General features: G+C 35.4%; 1 protein-coding gene across 4 annotated transcripts in view; it reads right to left on the reverse strand.

Moving 5' to 3' along the window:
• Positions 1 to 18,998, reverse strand: part of LOC117780045 (tyrosine-protein kinase Btk29A) — a 43,763-nt gene that overhangs the window by 4,760 nt on the left and 20,005 nt on the right. Inside the window, exons 1-2 of one of the 4 annotated variants that reach the window (XM_034616420.1) lie at positions 13,873 to 14,316; positions 8,282 to 8,520 (exon numbers count right to left, since the gene is read on the reverse strand). The exons of 1 other annotated variant lie outside the window; for it this stretch is intronic. In XM_034616420.1, coding sequence (XP_034472311.1) covers positions 8,282 to 8,423 — 142 coding nt within the window. In that variant the 5' untranslated portion in view covers positions 8,424 to 8,520; positions 13,873 to 14,316. Of the gene's footprint in view, positions 1 to 719; positions 763 to 8,281; positions 8,524 to 13,872; positions 14,319 to 18,998 lie in introns of those variants that run through there. 2 more of the 4 variants (XM_034616419.1, XM_034616421.1) reach the window with 2 other exon arrangements.

Consider the following 18,998-nt stretch of genomic DNA (forward strand, 5'->3'; position numbering starts at 1 on the left):
TATATTTATAAATTGCTCATGATTGGAAGCAAGAGGCGTGTCACGTACATAAATACATACACATACATATGCATACATACAGACATTCAGCCCGCCGGACCAATTGTCATTATCTGTGCGGCGCGGCGCTGCCTCAATCGTGTTTATGGTCAATTGTGTAATTTTCTTTGCATTTTCTTGCACTTTTTTGCGCTGTGCAAATTGTTGTTATGCAAATTTGTCAGTTGTTGCTGCTGCTGCCGAGACCTTGTAAAAAAAAAACCCAGTACTTATTTGCTAGACTTTCAAACACGTGTTCTACAGTTCTTGTACAGGTGTAACTGTGACGTGACTCACTTAAAACGCCTACAAAAACTGAATATTTCTTTATGTTCTATGAAACAAGTTTAGCGGCATTTATTTAAAAGCTTTTTCTGTTTGATATACGTTTTGTTAGATTTCAATTTACTTTTTTTTTGGTCAATATTGAATGGAAAGAAACTCAAGTTACTTTACATTAATCTTTTTTTATTTTAATTCATCGAATGTACAATACAAACAAAATCAATGTCATATAAAAAATGGTGAGATTTATTTTATTTATGTATACATATTTATATAGAGTCAGAAAAAGTTACATAATATTGTAGTCGAAAGCACCAATTACATATAAGGAAATACAAGAATTTAACAAGCAGACATTTTTGGCTAGTTTTGACTCATAATTTTTAGCAGCTTACCCAGCTTCAGAGCCGATAAAAGCATCATCTCTAATGCGGCTGTCTTCCTTGAGTTGTGGACACGCTCAAGATCTAAGCAGATATCGAGTGAATCTCACTTTTCTTTTAGCTGGTTACAAAGGAGCTGCGGCAACTTGATGATTTTACAGTATTTGTGTCAATTCACTTTCACATAAATCACTTGTTCAGTTATTTGTTGCTATTGTTGTGTTGCTGTTGTTGCTATTGTTGTTGCATTTGCTTTGACTACAATTTGAAGCTGTTGTCAAACTGGTTTCATGGCTGCTTCCTTTTTGCAATTTTGTTGTCGTAGTCGTTGCTGTTAATATTATTGTACTTGTTGCTGTTGTCTCGGTTTTTTGTTGGCATTTCCATGCTACTTGGCCTGACCTTTAGGTGTTCGACGATCTGAGCAACTCTGCGACTGGCTTTTACCGTTAACCGTTCAATATGGCCCCCAAGTGCTTCCTGACGATGCACAATCAGAATATATATACAGTATTTGTCGATATTCGTTCGCATAAATTGATAATTCTATATGCATTCACTTTTAGTTTGATGTCAACGCGCAAACTTCAATTTCTGAATTATCTCTGAATTTTATTTGGCTGTCTTCTTCATCTGCTGCTGCTTCTTCTTTGGCTTTCACGCAATGCCAGCGGCAGCCATTTTGAAAACCATTTTCATGACAAGACGGAAAGTTTTTTTATTTTAGCGATTTGCACTTCACTGATTTGCACAAGGCAACAACAAAACAACTTTAACTACAATAAACGCTGGCAACTCGTTAATAATATTATTGAAATAATCGTTTAATTATGTATTTAATTATAGATGTACATATATTTGTATATGTATTGTGGTATTTGAAATTTCTTTAGCGCTTCGCGAACTGTTTCAGTAAATGTTTAAAAGCCAACTGACAAAACGGCAAATGAAATTTTGCTAGCCAGCCAACAATAAGAGTAACAACAGCAGCAGCAGCAGCAGCAGCAACAACAACAACAGCAACGGAGGCAGAGGCAGAGGCAACAACAGAGGCAGCAGCCGAAGGTGAGCGACGACTCTGGCAAGTGTAAAGCGAACGGCGAACGCATGAATGGCAAACGCTGAGAAAAAATATATGAAAAACAACAACAAAACAACAACCAGCAGAGGCAATAAACATAAAGTAAAACTTAATTGTAGCAGCAACAGCAACAACAACAATTACAACTTTAGCAGCAGAAAAATCAACTCAGTGCAGGTGGCAAGCTAAAAGAGAAGAGCAAAGTTTCAAGCACAGAGGCCTCCGGAGAACTAAAGTAAGTAACAAGCAACAGCAACAACAACAACATCAACCAGCAACAGCAGCAGCAACAACAAACAATCTGCAACAGAAGCCGCCAAGCGAAACGATGAAGACAACGAAAACTTTGGCAAGAGACAGAGGCATAGATCAAGACTTTTGCCCATTGGGCATGTATGTAAGTATGTAAGAGTGTGTGTGTGGCCAATTGTAGCTGCATTTTTATACCCAGAGCCCGTTTAAAATGTGCAAGAAAGAGTGTAATGGTTATAAACCTATAAAGTATATTCATAGATCTCTGATCAGTTGCAACAACTGATATTTTAAGAGCTAGAGACTCCAATTTTGTATGTCAATTACTTTAACCGTACATAGATCAAGTTAATTTTATATTGTAATAACAAATTATTTTGTAATTATAGCCATGAGTTTGGCACTTATCTAACAATCATAACTTGAAAATTAATCGTATGACTTAAAATGTCGGGTTTCTCACAGTCGAGTACGCTCGACTGTTGCCTTTTATACTAGTTGTTGTTTAATGTTACAGAGCAGAAGGCAGCAGCAAAGTTCCAAGTTACAACAATTACATCAACAGTATTTGCAAACGCTTATTCATTAAACTCTGGCAAAGAAAAATTTAAGTAACAAACGACAAAAAAAATACACTTGTATAATACGCAAAGTAAACGCAAAAAGCCAAACACCAAAGTGGCTAGTAAAAAGCCGCAAAAAGAAGGAAAAAAATGACACAAAATGCGTTGACTTTTTGTGTTAAGTTTTTTTTTTGCGTACTTGTGTTGCCGCATTTCTATGAAGCAACAGGTAACCCAAAATTTAAAAAAGCAACTGCAAAACGTTGCAATTCTCAAGAGAGCCAAATTTTAAGAGAGTGGAATTAAGGATGAATAATAAACGCAGACATTTTATTAAGTAGTTGTAATTGAAATATATTGATAAATCTTCTGTATATAAAGCACTTTGTCTTGTCTTGGCTGCCAACCAAACGGGATTTAAACGCCTAAAAAAAAACACAATATTTATAGTAAAAATACGTAGTTTCCCTTAACTTAATTATCCAGAAAATCTCGGAATAAAGGTTTAAAATACAAATGTATCTTTTGATGCATACTTAAGGCCAAAGTTATAATAAATTTCTTGGGTCCGCATTTAGATGGCTCACCCTGTATGTATGTTTATTGTTTATTTACTTTTTAATAAAATTATTTACTCACATTTTCACTTTTTAAAAAATGCTGCCTAAAAGTAGGCAACAAAAAATTTGATTTTCTATTTAAGCTCAGTTCTCTGTTGGTTAAAGCTCAATTCGGCCGCAAAGAAACCACTTTTAAAAAAAATTCCCATAAATTGTTGTCTAATTTGCGTTTCTGTGATTGTTGTTGCCACAAAACGCGTTATGTGTCTATGATGAGGCCGCATGCAACATCGATTTAGCTGCATTTTTCGAATCAGCTTCAGTTGCTGTCAAAAAATACAAACGGAAATAATGTAGCCTTTCTTTGTACCCAAAAATTGCGAATGAACATATTTATTAAATAGGCGTTGATATTACGCAATAAACAGTCAAACTACCAGAGATTTAATACACTTTTTCAACTATCATTTTCATATCCTGTTTCTGTTCAAAAAAAGCGTGTGAATTCAAATTCAAAGACTGGACAAATGGAGATGGTAATAGTCTCATCATTTAATCTAATTATAGTACCTTTAAAATCAGCATCAGGGGAAAAGAATTCTAAAGAAAACTCAGTAAGCTTTTTTCAAAAAAATAATAGTAATTTACAAAAATAAAAACAATGGGTAAATAAATGATGAAAAAATTAAGGTTAAATGTTTACATCCGAAGCTCATAAAAAGCGTGTGAAAAATGTTGTCAACTAATTTGCAATTTGAACAAAAAAGAAAACTAGAAAAAATATACTCGCTAAGCAAAAAAAAAAAATAATTACAATAAATTGTAGAAAATATGCAGCTAAACAAAAACAACAAACAACAATCAGACAGGAAACAGCAAAACAAAACAAAACAATTTTTAATCGTTATTATTGCAGTTGCCTTTGCTGTTGTTGTTTTTGTTGTTGTTGTAACAATTTTATGCAAATGTAGGTTAATAACATTTGAGCGCATGCGCGACGCGCATACAAAATATTTGCAAAAACAACAACAACATAATTCAAATTAACAACAACATTGCTGAATGCGTAATAAACATTTTGATTTTTAATTAGATTCGAGTGCGCGAAATCTATGCAAATAAGCAATAATGCTCTCTAATCGAGACGAGAAAATACCCTATGAATTACTCAGCTGAATGCGGTTTAATGACATACAGAAAGCTGAATACAACAACAAGTTTTATTTTACCTCTTACAAATAAGTTAGAAATTTAAATTAATACAGGGTATTTGAACACAAATTACAAGTTACAGATATGTTAGAACGGAGCTGATTGAGTTTGATTAATGGCCTAAACAGCAATTTGTCGACTGATTTTTCACTGCCACAACGTGGCATGCATCCAAACTATGCAGCATATTTCAAAATCCAAAGCAAAACTCAATTTATGCAAGACGGAAGTAAAATTCTATCTGGTAAGGAGGAAGCACTATGAGAGCGTTAGAGATAGATGCAGTGAGAGGAGGAACAGGGGAGGAGAAAACTAGCTAAACGATCTGTCAAAAGCGGTCAATTTGTCTGTAGATAAGATCTTAACGGATTGTTTACTTAGTAACTGATGTAGATCATCTTACAATAAATGGAAAATCGAAAGAAAGCTTAACTTTCTTGATAGTTGAACTTTTTCATTACTTTTGTCTAAAGGTTGCTCAAAAAAATCGTTTACTTGACTATTTTCTACATTTTCTTTATGCTTTTTTTTATAACTCAGCGATTTTTGCATTTATTTGTTTCACCGATTTTCTTTTCATAATTTATTAGCTATTTTTATGTATGTTGTTTTTGGTATTTGTTAACTTTGCACCCCCCTTGGCGTTTGTGGCCAATTAACGCAGTATTAAAAACACCAAGCTCAATTCGTATGAAACAACAACAAAAACTGTTATAAAACTAATTTGCATATGAAAAATGACAACAACAACAAACAGACAAAAGGCGGGCGGACTATAACAAAAAGCTGATGGTTGAAATATTTTGTATCTTTGGTTGTTGTTGCTGCTGTTGTTTTAGTCGAGTGAATGTCGATAATGACGATGGCGTGGATTTTTATGCATTTATAATGAAACCATTTAAAAGACAACAACAACTACAACAACAACAACTTGAAACCGCCTGCAACTTTAGCGAGGGGCAGATGAAAAAAAAGTTGTTATAAAACTTATTGTTGTAAAAGTATCTGCGACTTTGGCCATCGAGTTGATAAGCAACTTTTGTTGCTGCTTTGACCTTGTGCGTTCGCTCTTTTGTTGTTGTTGTTGTTTTGGCTGCGCATCAGCTTTTAGTTTGTATTTTTTTTTTGTGCAATAAATTTTTCCCCATTTTTCAAGCTGTCAATAATTTTGTGTTGAACTCGTTTCATTGTCCACGCCTTCTCCTGATCCTTCTTCTCCTTCTTTTTTTTGGTAGCGCCTTTTATGCAAAACTTTTTCACTACGGCGACAAATGGAAATGCAAACCGGATATTTCAGACCTCTCGAGACAAGCTCGCTAAACGATCTCTCAAGAGAAACACGTAGCGACGTGTGCAGACACGCACAGAATGGAATTACAAAAAAAATGAATCTTATTATTAAAATGAGCTCACCTCAAAACAGTTTTACATGAATTTCTATCTTAATATACTCAGCTGTTTTAAGCGAACGTGTTTCAGATTGTTTAAGACTTTGTTGGTCAGCGAAGGCTGAGAATTTTAGATGGGTAACTCCCCAATTCCAGTTAAAAACCAACTGTCAACTGTTAATTGTAAAACGTTGACGTTTTTATCGCGCTCACATTGTCAACTTCCCCTCTCCCCTCAAAAACAACTCAAACAACTCAAATGTGTCAGATTTATATTTGCATAGCGGCACGACTCGTGTCAGATGTGACGTCATTGGCCATGTGACAGACTGTTCGATATGTATCGTTATCGATAAGAATTTGTTACATTTGAACAAAAATAGCATGTAGTTAAATTAGTCATTAATCCAAGGCAGCAAATCGAGACTATGCAGATACCACGCTCTATTGATTTGATTAAAAATAATATACAAATAAGAAATTATTTGTCGAAATTTATTAAAAATAAATAAATCTTAGTAATCAAAATTTTAAATTAAAGCGTTAAAGTCAAAATAAGTAATACAAATTAAACACAAAAATTATTTGTATAATAAAAATTGATATAATAAGACTTTTGCTATTTTTTTTTAACTAACCCTAAAATTAAAGGACTATTTCATAATTTATTTTATTTAGATTAAAATCAGGAGATAAAATAAAATAATTGAACATTGTCATAAAAACTAAAAATAAAAGTTTATCTCTATCTAAAAATAGTGTGTCTACGATTTCTCATTTCATTTATTCATTTAGCTGTTTTTTATTTTTTAAATAAATAATCAACTAATTTAACATTATACAAATTACATACTAAACTGATATACCCCTTGCGCAGCCTGATTTATCTCTGTGCTGGGTATGAAAAGGTAAAATTGCTTGGCCCCGCTGGTCAATTGCTTGGCCAACTTTAAAGCTGCCGGCACTGGCAGCAGCAACAACCACAACAACAACAGCAACAACAACAATTACAAATTACAACAACAGAAACAGCCGATTTGGCCCCATAGTCAAGTGGCTGTTTGACCGCTTGGCTCGAATTGCAAATGCAAATTGCGAATTTTTGTGGTCATTGTTAAGAAAAGGCCATAAATAGGCGCACACAGCCAAGCAACAACAACAACAACAACAATGCAATAATTTTATTGTCAACTGAGAACATTTGCATGCCTCGACAACAGTCAACTTACAGAGGCAACTCCAAAGATACATATACAGATACAGCTGACGGAGAGTTAAGCTTCAGCTGCAGATACAGATACAGATACTCGTATTCCCTTTGGGGCAGGTTTCAATCTTAGCCTGTAATTGCCATAACATGAACGTTGTAGAAGATGCGCATAATAAACGATTACTGAATCTGAATCAGAATCTGAGATCTTTTGACTCGCTGTCTGACGTTTTATTAATGCATTTACATACGTTTGTATGTATGCATATGTAGGTAAGGGGAACTGTCACGCCCATTTTGAGATTTCCTTATTGGCACGCTTGGCACTTTCAGTTTCACTCAGTTTCTCTCTCTCTTTCGGTTTCTCGATTTCTCGACTTCTCGACATAAGGCTTGGCTGACTGCTAATTCATTTCAATTATGCAATTGGCGCATCTGTTGTCTGCATCTGCGTTTGTCTCCCCATCATCATCGCTATCATCATTATGATCATCTTCATCATCATCATTTTAGCAGCTTTTGTCTGTCATATGACGATCAGATCATCTAATAACCGCCTGCCAACGTTGCCAGCTTCTTTAGCCTTATAATCATCATAATTGCTAGGCGTGGAACTGACTTTGTAGAGAATTCTTGCTCCCTCTCTCTTTCTCTACCTTCTTCCCTCTTTCAGACGGTATAATAATTGCAGTTCGCACTGCAGATTGTCGCTAAATGCAACTTGACTGGCCTTGTCATCATCAACAGCGACGCCTTCAGATATATGCAATATAACAACAAAGTATATTCGATATTTTTGCTCTTTAGCATTAACTGACGCTAAATTTATAGCTAATTCTCTATTTTATTTGAGTTTGAATTTCTACCAAACTTTGCATAAAGTTATCAAAAAACTATTTAATCATATCTGTAAAGTTTCTTTTATATAAAGCTTTTTAGAAAACAGAGTATCTTTTAAAATTGATCATACGTAGAACCAACAAAGATTTAAAAGAGAAAACTGTACAATAAATGTCTTTTCTAAAAATGTATTTTTATACTTAAAAAAGGATTTATGAAAAAATATTGCCCTAACTTAGTACAATATTGTAGAGTTTAATTTATAATAAACCAGACTATTTTCATATATTCAAGGAGGACTGTAAATGCAAGTGACAAACAAATACAATAAATGAGGATAACATTTCCTCAACATATTTGTTCTATAGTATTTAGTTATATTGCTTACTTTCAAACCTAGGAAATTTCTCAGATATATTAACTAATCCATTATTCTATAATAATCGAATGGTCTTATAGTCGTTTTACCTTCTTTGGCCTTTGAGCTGGTTAGACTGTGGCCAATGTGATTCCAAAAGTTGAGGCGACAGCCAAACACTTTCATTTCCTTGACACGTTCCTTCATGTTGCCAATGACGCTCGTTTCGGCCAGACTCACGCAGGGAATCATCACAGTAGCGTCAACAACTACGAAAATCGCGCGCGTTTTTCTCTATTCCTTTTATTTTTTGCGTTTTTAGTCGCGTCTCAATAATTATATGCAAACTCTGCTGAGATCAATGCAAAAATAAAATAATACATTCAAATTAACAATTTGTTGTACGAATTTAATTTGTGGCAATTTAAAATCATTCGACGCGTTGCTTCACTTGTTTTGTAATTGAGATTGACAGTGTCACACACACACACACAAATACACACACACACAGATACACGTGCCCTTACATAGACATACTAAGAGTTTTGTCTAATATTTGGCGGCTTTTCAAGTGCTCGTCCAACGCTCGCGGAAGCGTTTTTTGTCCATTTTTTCTTGGCCAATTCACGCTAAAACTTGAGAAGCAAAAAAAAAACAACAGTTGTTGTTATGGTTTTTTTTGTAGTTATTGCACGCTTTAATTGCCAAAAATAAAATAAAATTGCAAGTTATGCGCAATGTTTCAACAATCAATCAAAATCCACAAAAAAACATCAGTCAAACACCACGTGACTAGAAGATACCCTATACGCTACCGAATTGCATATTTCAGAATTTTGAAGAATTAAAGCTGGCATATAAAAATAATCGGTATAAAAAAAAATCAATTAATCTTTACAAATAAATATTTATTGCAATTTCGATCTGTAGAGCGTGAAGAAATATTAAAAATTAACAATATTGTATCTACTTAACGGAATTTCCTGCCTATAAATGGGACACCTAATTGTACTACACCATACCATAATATATCCTTCTCTCTCACTTTTATCAGTAAAGAACATCGAAATCGCAAACGAAGCAACTGAATTCGAAATCGAAATAGGACAATAAATCAATCAACAATGAAATCAGCTGCTGCTTTTGCAATTTTGTGAGATTTTGATTTATGTCAAGTATTAAACGTGAAACGTGCTTTGTTTGCATTGCTAATCAGAATTTGAAAAACGCCGCAAAGATTCTGCGAAGAACCGAATCACGAAAAATCAAAGACAAATTGCGTCATGAAGATTCGTCAACAAAACAAATAAGAAAAAACTTGCCGCAAAAATGCGCATTAAACACAACAAAAACAACAGCAACAGAATAAATAATAATAAAAACGTAAATATACTCGTAATGACAAGAAATGAGGTTAGTTTTGCCTTTAAAGTTGCATTTGCAGCTAACGATAATGATATTGATTAAAGATCAATGAATAATACTGCAGATGTTAATGATGATGAGTTTAATTGCGGTTGCCCAAAAAAAAAAAATAGATACGCTGATCTATCGACAAGTCGTCAACACTCGATTTTGGTTTGAGATTTGATAAATTGCTTACTTAAAGCAAGCGTAAAGTTAATTAATTTGCGGTGAATAAGGAAAAGCTTCCCCATTTTTAATTAATTCACAAGATCTCTTTGATTTTGAATATTCACATGTACATAATTAGAACACTTTTCATTTTGTCTTATTTAGCTTATAAATTGTAATTTTGCAAAGAGATTCAATTAGCATCAGAGATGATGGTAACAATAATGGTTGTGATGATCAAGATAATGATCAAGCTGATGACGAGACAAGAAACCTTGAGAAGCACAACGCGCTCAGCAAACACATTCAAGTTAAAAGCATATCTACACATCTTTGTATCTGTATCTGAAACTATTTGTCCAAGTATCTGTATCTATAGCTGTGCCGTAGGCGCGCAGTTCAATGAGCTGACAGTTGGACTTGAGTTAGCTGCTTGTTGCTGCATAATTAACATCAATTTCGGCTTGTTGTTCCCATTATACATACAATAAATCAATACTCAATCAAGCAAACAACAAAAATCTAATGAACTCTCCAAAACGATTGTCGATAAGAAGCTAAAAAAAAAAGCAAATTGCCAATTTTTTTATTTTTACAACTGACGTAAATGTGGGCGTAGCACAATCTAAAAACTGGGCAATAACATAAGTTCTAAGCTTAGTTATTTTTCGATTTATTTGTTAGTATTTTAACAAGTTTAATAAAGATAGAGTTTCCAATTTAAGGGGATTTTTTTTTAACCAATTAAGATGCCCCTAAAAAACGTTCTAAACTCATTTTAATTATAGCCGAACTTTCAGTTTTAATAAGCGAACACAAAACAACCGTTAATCACAGTAAATATAATCATATCTAAATTAAGGACGCAATTATAATGTCAAGTGAAACTTTAAAGTAAAACAAAGCTTTATTTCAACCTATGCCCTGGAATTGAAAAGCTTTAAAGCTATATCAAATACTTTGCGATAGTTACCGATTGAATTGAAATTTATCGAACTTGTTTTGACCTTCCGAGTGAGCGAAGAAAGCGCACGAATGCGTGTGAATGCAAATTTTGCAGTAGGTTAGGGGCGTGGCAGTGAAAGAAAGCAACCGTTTTGACCTGATTCCAAGTGCCAGCAATAACAACAGCAACAAAAGCAGTAAATTAAAAGACAACAACATGAGAAACGTGCACAAAGCAAATCCGCAAAGCTCCAAAAAAAAAAAAAATGAAAAATAACAAAACAAAATAATAATAATCGCGTATAATAAAATTTAAGGCGGTCAAGCGTTGCGACTTTCAAAGCTGATCATTGAGGCCAGGGGCTTAAGGAGAGGAAAACAAATGGGCAGCTTTGAAAGAGACAGAGAGAGATTGAGAGAGGGATTCTTGGGTCGCTTTCGCTTGTCATCCAAATGAAATGGGCACGTAGCTGACCTTGACCCATCGCTCTGACCAATAAATATGCAATTTTACTGCAACTCCCTTTGTGGATCCCCCTCTCCTCCTGTGCCCACCTCCCTTTCCACCAGCAGTTAATTTTCTTTAGTAAATTGCTAACGGTAAACAAGTTGTGAAGCTTTTACCACAAAGCAAAGATGCAAAGATCAAAATGCAACATCAAAGACGAGAAAGAGGAGAGAGAGGAACAGATGTGAGCTGAAAAAACTTGTTTGGGCGATTTGTTGTTGTTTTGTATGGGCAGCAACCTTCGAGATGTGCAGAAACGAGAGAAGAAAACAGACAGAGACAGAGAAGAGAAGAGAAACCACAATAATAACAACAAAAACAACAAGTAAATAACATTTTTATTGCCGTACCAACGAAATAACCGTTAGTTAAAGGATCTACAGACAAACGAGCGTAACAGAGATAGCGATAGGGAGAGAGAGAGAGAGGGTGAAGGAGAGGGAGAGGGAAAGACTGAGAGGGTCTTGTGTCTGCTGGCGCATTATAAATTAGCCATGCCCAACCAACCAACCATCCAAAGTTGCAGTGGTTTGGCCTGTTTGGCCTGCCTGTCGATTTTCCGCTGCTCAGGTGAAAATTTCTTCTTCTTCTTCTTGTCTCAAAAGGTGCATAATTAACACACAAATGAACGTCTCTCCACTTCTCCTTTCCTCTCTCTCTCTCTCGGTCTTTCTGTATCTAAATGGAAGTATACCTGTAAATACCACACACAAACACTTCAAACGTACTCATACACGATCCCTAACTATTCCCTAACTATCCCAATTACCAAACATCGTTTGCTGCTCACTGTTTGCTCATTTGTTGGGTACGCATTTTGGCTTTTATGATCTTTAGATGCCAATCGAATTTACCGAGAATTACCGTCAGGTTATTTGGGATTGTGTTAAGGTAGCGCTATCATAATATTTGTAACTCCTTATCATTTATGGGCAGGTTGCGTTATGCCAAGACAGAAACAAATTGAATGTGTGTGTGAGTGCATTTTATGTGTATACATGTTTTTTTATTATTATTATTTTCTGCCTTTTTAATGACAATTTCCAGCCAACCTTTAATGGGGGGTTCTCCTCTATTTTTTTATAGTCGGCTCTTCTTATGAAAGACAGTCACAACTATAGAATTTTTGATAAAAAAGCTTTAAGCAACGCTCTGAGACGAAAAACATGAGTTGAGTTTAATTGATTTCTATTGAAATTTGAAACGGCACTTTTAATACTTGGTAAGATAAGACTCAACCAGAAGAAATGCAATGAAAGATCTTTCTTTATTTATTTTTCTCTTTAATGATATGGAAAGTTTGAAAAAGAAAAAGTTTGTGGCTCTATAACATTTAATGAAACAATCTAAAATTCTTTGCAAAACCATAATGAAACTCAAGAGAGCAACACTATATTTTCAGTAAATGATGAAATACAAGAGAACGATGGTCGGAAAGAGCGAGAAAATAAAAACTACTTGTGATCTTAAATATACATATACATGTATGTACCTGTAAAATCTCAACTTATACTTGGGCTTCAACACACTCTCAAACTTGGCGTTACGTGATGCGCAGTCTTAAGCGTATGACTGGACGTGTCTGGCCTCAGCAACAAAGAAAAAAAAACAAAACAAATAATTTCTGGATAAAGCAATATCTAAAGAAGAAACACAAAAAACTAAATACCAATTGCAATTGAGTCAAAAAAAAAAACAACAAAGAAGGAAATCCAAAAGCAAACAAGAGAATTCAAGATCCTGTTTTCGAAATATCCAAAAGAACAATATTGAATTACACAACGAAAAGGTCACATTTCGGCAACGGATAGATACGATACGGTTTTGGGATTGTTGTTGATGTTCTTGTTGTTCAGGCCACTCTCAACAGCTACCTGCAAGGGAAGAGTGCTTAAAGAGCTGAGAACGGTTAGCTACGACTTTTAAGTGAGGTATTCCTTGACAGGCGCCTGAACACTAATTGGTTTGACAGGCGAGAAGAGACAGAACATAATAAAATGAAAGAGCAGACATTAGATATTGTTCAAATTTACTAAAAATTCGCTTAAAATTATTCTTTTGATTCTGCAACACGTGCCTAGTTCAATGTTTTGTGTTGAAAATTAACATTTGTCATTTATGCTAAGCATAAAAACAACTCTCAAAGAGCAACGTGCAAGCTAAAGAGAAGAAACGCAAAGACAAAGAGCGACAGAAAAGAAAAAAACAATAAACAATAAACTAAAACTTGAAACCACTTTTCCCTTTTTGTAGAATTCTCACGAAAGTTTTAAATAGTATATTTTTGGTTTTTTTTTTTTTAACAAGTCAATTAACTAAAAACTGCGAGTAGAAGAAACTAAAGCTTTAAATTTTGTAGAAGTTGTGCGTTAGATAAGCAACAACAACACCAACAAGTCACAAAACTGCGCACGCCAAAAAAGAAACAAGTTAAACAGCTTTGCGCTGTGCGGCGTTGCCAGATTGTCCCCAAGCCCAATAAAGCCATGTACATATGTATGTATGTAAATGCAAGTGTGTGTCTGTGTGTGTGCGTGACATAAGCCACTTTTACTGTTAGAAATGCAATCGGATGCGCTCATTTCTGTTTTTGTAATAAAATATTACATTAAAATGTAATAACTTCGGGTCAAATGATTTTAAACGGCATTCGCAATTGATTTGTGTATTTACATTTTCTTCTGTTATATTTTGTGCTACACTTGGAACCACTTGAAAACTTCACTAGTATTTTTATTTATTTATTTTTTTTTTTGGGTTGTGTTTTATTGGCTTTGCTTTACATTTTGTTGCCGCCACGTTTTGCTCATTAACAAAAATGCAATTAACTTTGACTGGTTATTTGGATATTTGACAATTATCATTGCATGACTTAGGCGTAGTTTTTTTTCATTTCTCTTCTCTGCTCGCAAACTTTCCGCCTAAATGGCATTAAAAGCGCGACTTGTGACGCCAAGAAATGTAAAAATCGCGACGAAATGATTTTTAAATAGACGGCAAGTCGAATTTGAATGGCACACGCGACAAACGACGATTCACAAGAAGAGACGTGTAAAATAAACAACGCGCGCAGCTCCAACTTAAGCCTGTTGCGCTCTCAAAGACGGCTCGTAAGCAACTGAACGAAGACGTAGTCGGCGAGTGCGAACGGAGTGAAACAAGTTGAGGGCGTTTAGCGTCGCGTCGCAACTCGCTCAGAGAGTGAAGACATCGAGTAAGTGAGCAAGTGAGTGAGAGAGAGTAAGTGAGTGAGTGTGTGCTGCAATGGCAAAGAGTAGAGCACAACATTTTGGGAGTTGACGGCTGCCATATGGGTGGAAAAAGTACATAAACAAAAGCAATCAAAGCAACAAGAACGCAATGCAGTTGCTGTTCAGCATATAGAGATATGCTCACACACACATATAACATACAAACGCAATGATATTTTGTTGTTGTTGTTTCTTGTAGTTGTTTGTAGCCTAAGCAAATAAATGAGCACACTTACACTTACACTATAACCCATGCCCACTTGCAGTTACAGTTAGACTTACCTGCAACAAATGACAGAGCGAGCAATAGAGAGACAAATAGAGAGAAAGAAGAGCACGTTAATAAGCATGCAGTACAGGCAAATAAAGTTCTAAAGCTGTTAAGTTTGCTGCCAGTTGCATAGCGAGCCATTAGCAGGAAGTGCTCCAAGCAAGTTTTTGTTTTTGTTGTTTTATAATTTTGTTTTTGCTTTTTTTTGGAAGCTAACTTGCAATGCTAGATAGAAAAACGGAGAGTGCAAAAGACGGAGGAAAAAAGTGTGGACTGCATTTTTGTTCTTTTTTTGGCTAGCAGCCAAAAGGGAGCTGGAGATGACGCGGGCTAATATCAATAATATGGCGCAATTGGGAAAACATTTTGCCAGCAAAAGCCACAACAACTACATCAGATTGAGTAGAATTTTCAATGAAAGATAAATGAAATTGGTCTATTAATACTTAAGCAATTAGTTGGCTTTTTGTTCTAATCAAGCCACAAATTTACATAACAAACATTAGTGTCTGGCCTAAAGCGAAACAAAAAGACTGATTCCAAACAACCAACTATCATCAACGTTGATGATTAGAACTTAAACAGTTGTCAAATTGCCGCAAGATTAATTGGTAAAATGCGAACCAAAAATAAGTATTGCGTGGCAAATAGAGTTGTTTCGTTTCGTTCGGAATAAGTTCAAATGAACGGGTTGCTAAAGTGATCGAGTCAACTTATTTATTCATTCATGAAAATGAAATTGTCTTGAACAATATTTGCACTACTAGTACCATAATAAGATTTAACTTCTTCATTATTTATTTTTTTTGAAAATATAATTTTTTTTACATTAATATTTTTTTAATGTTTAAGTACCCAAAATACAAATAAAACATAAAAAATTGAAACGAAATCTTGTCATGAATCTAAATAAAAAGTTCTACATTTCAGTGGCTCCCAGCTTCAGCCAGCATTTCGTATTTATTTTAAATCAGATATTTAAGTGCAGGTTATATGCCAAATATATTATTTTTTTAAATACTACATTGCAGCTGATCGACGATTCTTAAGTTTGCAGAGTAATAGTTGAATTTTTCTCGTATGCTTCAATGAGTTTTAAGTGTATATACCTTTAAAAAAATAAGTTTTCCATAAGAATCTCTTACATGAACAAAATGAACAAAATCACTACTCAAAAAATGAACGATGGAACTTATTGAGCAAGTTGAACTTAAAGTGCCAACTCTAGTGTCAACCCCAAGGATGAGTGAACGATGAACGGCAACGAAAGCCCGAGCACAAGAAGAGCTTTAAAGCGACACCCAACGGCTGCTGCGGTGGCTGTTTCTGTTTCAGTTGCTGCTGTTGCTGCTGAATCTGAAACTGATTTCCCACGTTTAGAACGAATCACAACAGAAACGCATCATTAATCATGGTAAGCTGGCGAGAGACAGTAAATGTAGAGGAGAGAAGGCAAGGAGGGAGAGCCTTAAACTTTAGGCAAGCGAGTGGGCAGGGCATCCAAGAAGAAGAAGAAGAAGAAGACGCTAAGACGAACTCAGAAGAAGACGAAGATGCATAAAAAGGCACAAAAAAAGCATGTTTGGTATACTCTCTGGGTTTTAGTTTAATTTTGGACTCTCTGCTCTTTTCATGGTCAATCACCCGACGCTTTTGAAGGAGACACAGCGACAACAACAACAATAACAGAAGCAACAACAAAAGCGCCTAATTACAATCATTTGTGACTTTCAAATGGGCAACTGTGGAGCTAGGAACCTACGCATGAAAGACAGATAAAAAGAAAGAGAGGGGAGTGAGGGGGACGGCATATTAATCAGGCGAGCGACAAGAGACGCCCCCCTTTTAGCAGGTAACGTGCAGCCTAGGCAGCTGCTGATGCTTATGCTTCTGCTGCTGCTGCTCAAGATCCTCGTCCTGAGCAAGTTCATTGCACGTGCCCCGCGACACAGAACACACAACATACTAGACACAATTTTTGTTTACTTTTTCCCATTTGAGCCAAACAGAGTCACAACAGGCAGCACAACAATTGGCCTGGCAAAAACCAGTTTAAGGTTACCAATTTCGCTCTTTCGGCAAAGCAGACGTCGCTCTTAAATATTGAACTGGCTTTTCGGATACAACAAACCAAAAACTGAAAACTAAAAACCGAAAAAACCAGTTTCGACTTTAAGGAACTCTGGCAACTCCAACTACGCGGGGGTGTACGAAAAAAAAACCAAATGAAAGAAGAAGAAAAAACTGCAAGCGAGTTAAGAGAAGATTGAAACCAAACCAAACCCTTTAACCTATTAGAACATCTCATTTAATATCTTATTAAATTATTGTATTTCTTTTAATTTTTATTAATATCTTATTTTTATTAATTTCTTTATTTATTTGAAATTTTGTATTTGGGATACTTGAGGGAAGTGCGTCTTTGTTCTGTGTGCTGTTATTAGACGAGCTTGTTTTATGAACGTTCCCGCTTAGAGTCACAAAAACAAACAACAAAAAAAACCAGATGATAATCACAGACATAAAACTATTTTCGAAGCACTTAAAACGAGGCGCATAAATCTTGACAAGTGTGTATGTCAGTGTGTGTGTGTGGGGACAAGGAGCCAAAGGGGTGGGGGAAAGTCAGGGTGGAGCAACGGCATCGTAAAACTCCAGCTAGCTGTTGATTTCTGTAGTCACTTTTTAATTACAATCTGGAACGAGCGTTGCTCATGAAACAGACACGCGGCGAAAGTCAGTCTTCCTCATACCCCAACCCGATCCCTCCACACAACACACTTCACCCCAATGGAAAGAATGAAGCCATAATTAATTTCAACTGATAGGGAGAAGAGAGTTCCACAATTCGGGAGCTTGGAATTTGGCCTTTTTTCGCACTCGCTGAGTGCGCGGGCGTAGCCTTGTGCCTTGTGGCAAAAATATTGCACCCATTGACAGGCTAATTTATTGTAACGGCAACTGACAGCTTAAAAAAAAAAAACCCTCCACTTTCCTTGTTCTCTGTCTGATAAATGAAGATGATGGCGACTTGATTTTTGCATCAGTATCAGCCGATCGTGTCCAATGACTTGCCGAAATCCACAGACTTAACGGCAACTTAATATGACGCCTCCAATGGTGAATGTTCCTGCCACAATTTAAGGGTAGACTTTAATTTCCCAAAACTGTCAAGCGACCAGTGACAATGGAACAATAAAGACACAGAGGGAGTTCGGAGTGCATGTCTCTAATCTGATGACACAAATGTTGTCTTGATCGAAATCCACTTGACAAGGGAGCTAAGTAATTGTTTGACATGATGGGAAAAGTTTTCAGTGTTCTCCTACGACAATGCAGCTGTCGTCTAGTCGAAATATTTAGATAGGGGTCTATTCTACAGGACAAAGGATGAGTGAGAATAATTGGACAAGAAATGTGTTTCACATTTTCTGATAATTATACAACTCAAATGTGTTAAATGAGCGAAAAATCTAATTATGTGAATAGGCTTATAACTAAAGATGGGTTCTTATAAGCTGAAGAGATAAGAGATATGACAAATACTTTAAAAGGAGTGTTTTAAATTGGAAAAATTCTACTGCATATTATGGGTTATTAAAGGTTCTATAGATGTCTTCAAATAATTAAATTGTACAGTTGTTTATCATCTGATTAGTGGAGGGTAACGTGTCTAACTTTCGGTTTAAAAATATGCTGAGTCATGTCTTCTCAAATATATACGGATTTTTCAAAATTTTACAGTTTGTTGATAAAAACAAACAAAATTCTGTTTAAAAATACATCTCAATTCAATATAAGGATTTATGTCTAATGGTTTCAAACAACTTTGTAACTAAATATACCGAGTTGGATACTATGATATCACAACATTCAACTATTTTCAAAGCTTTTTGCTTATAGAGATGCTTCACTTCTCTTTTTTTAGTATACACAGATCTTCCTATCTTGACAGATCAGTGAGACGCAATCACGAGACAACAAACATAACAGATGCAGATAAGTAATGTTTATTGAGTTTGTGAATCACACGTTTAAAGTTGCTCCGCCTCTTGATTGTTTGCTGCTGTCATAATACTTGGAAATCACAGGCAGTCGATATAACCTAAAGCCAGACCAAAAGTTGACCAGGTGCCAGGTGGCAAGGTGGCAGGTTGCATTAGACAAACCAAACGTAAGCAAACCGGCGACGACTTTGTCTTATTTGTTCCGGCCACACACAAAGCGCTGCCAAGTTTTGCAATGTACGAGTATCTGCACATCTTTCAGATGCTTTC

The sequence above is a fragment of the Drosophila innubila genome, assembly GCF_004354385.1.
Source record: "Drosophila innubila isolate TH190305 chromosome 2L unlocalized genomic scaffold, UK_Dinn_1.0 4_B_2L, whole genome shotgun sequence".
Lineage (NCBI taxonomy): Eukaryota > Metazoa > Arthropoda > Insecta > Diptera > Drosophilidae > Drosophila > Drosophila innubila.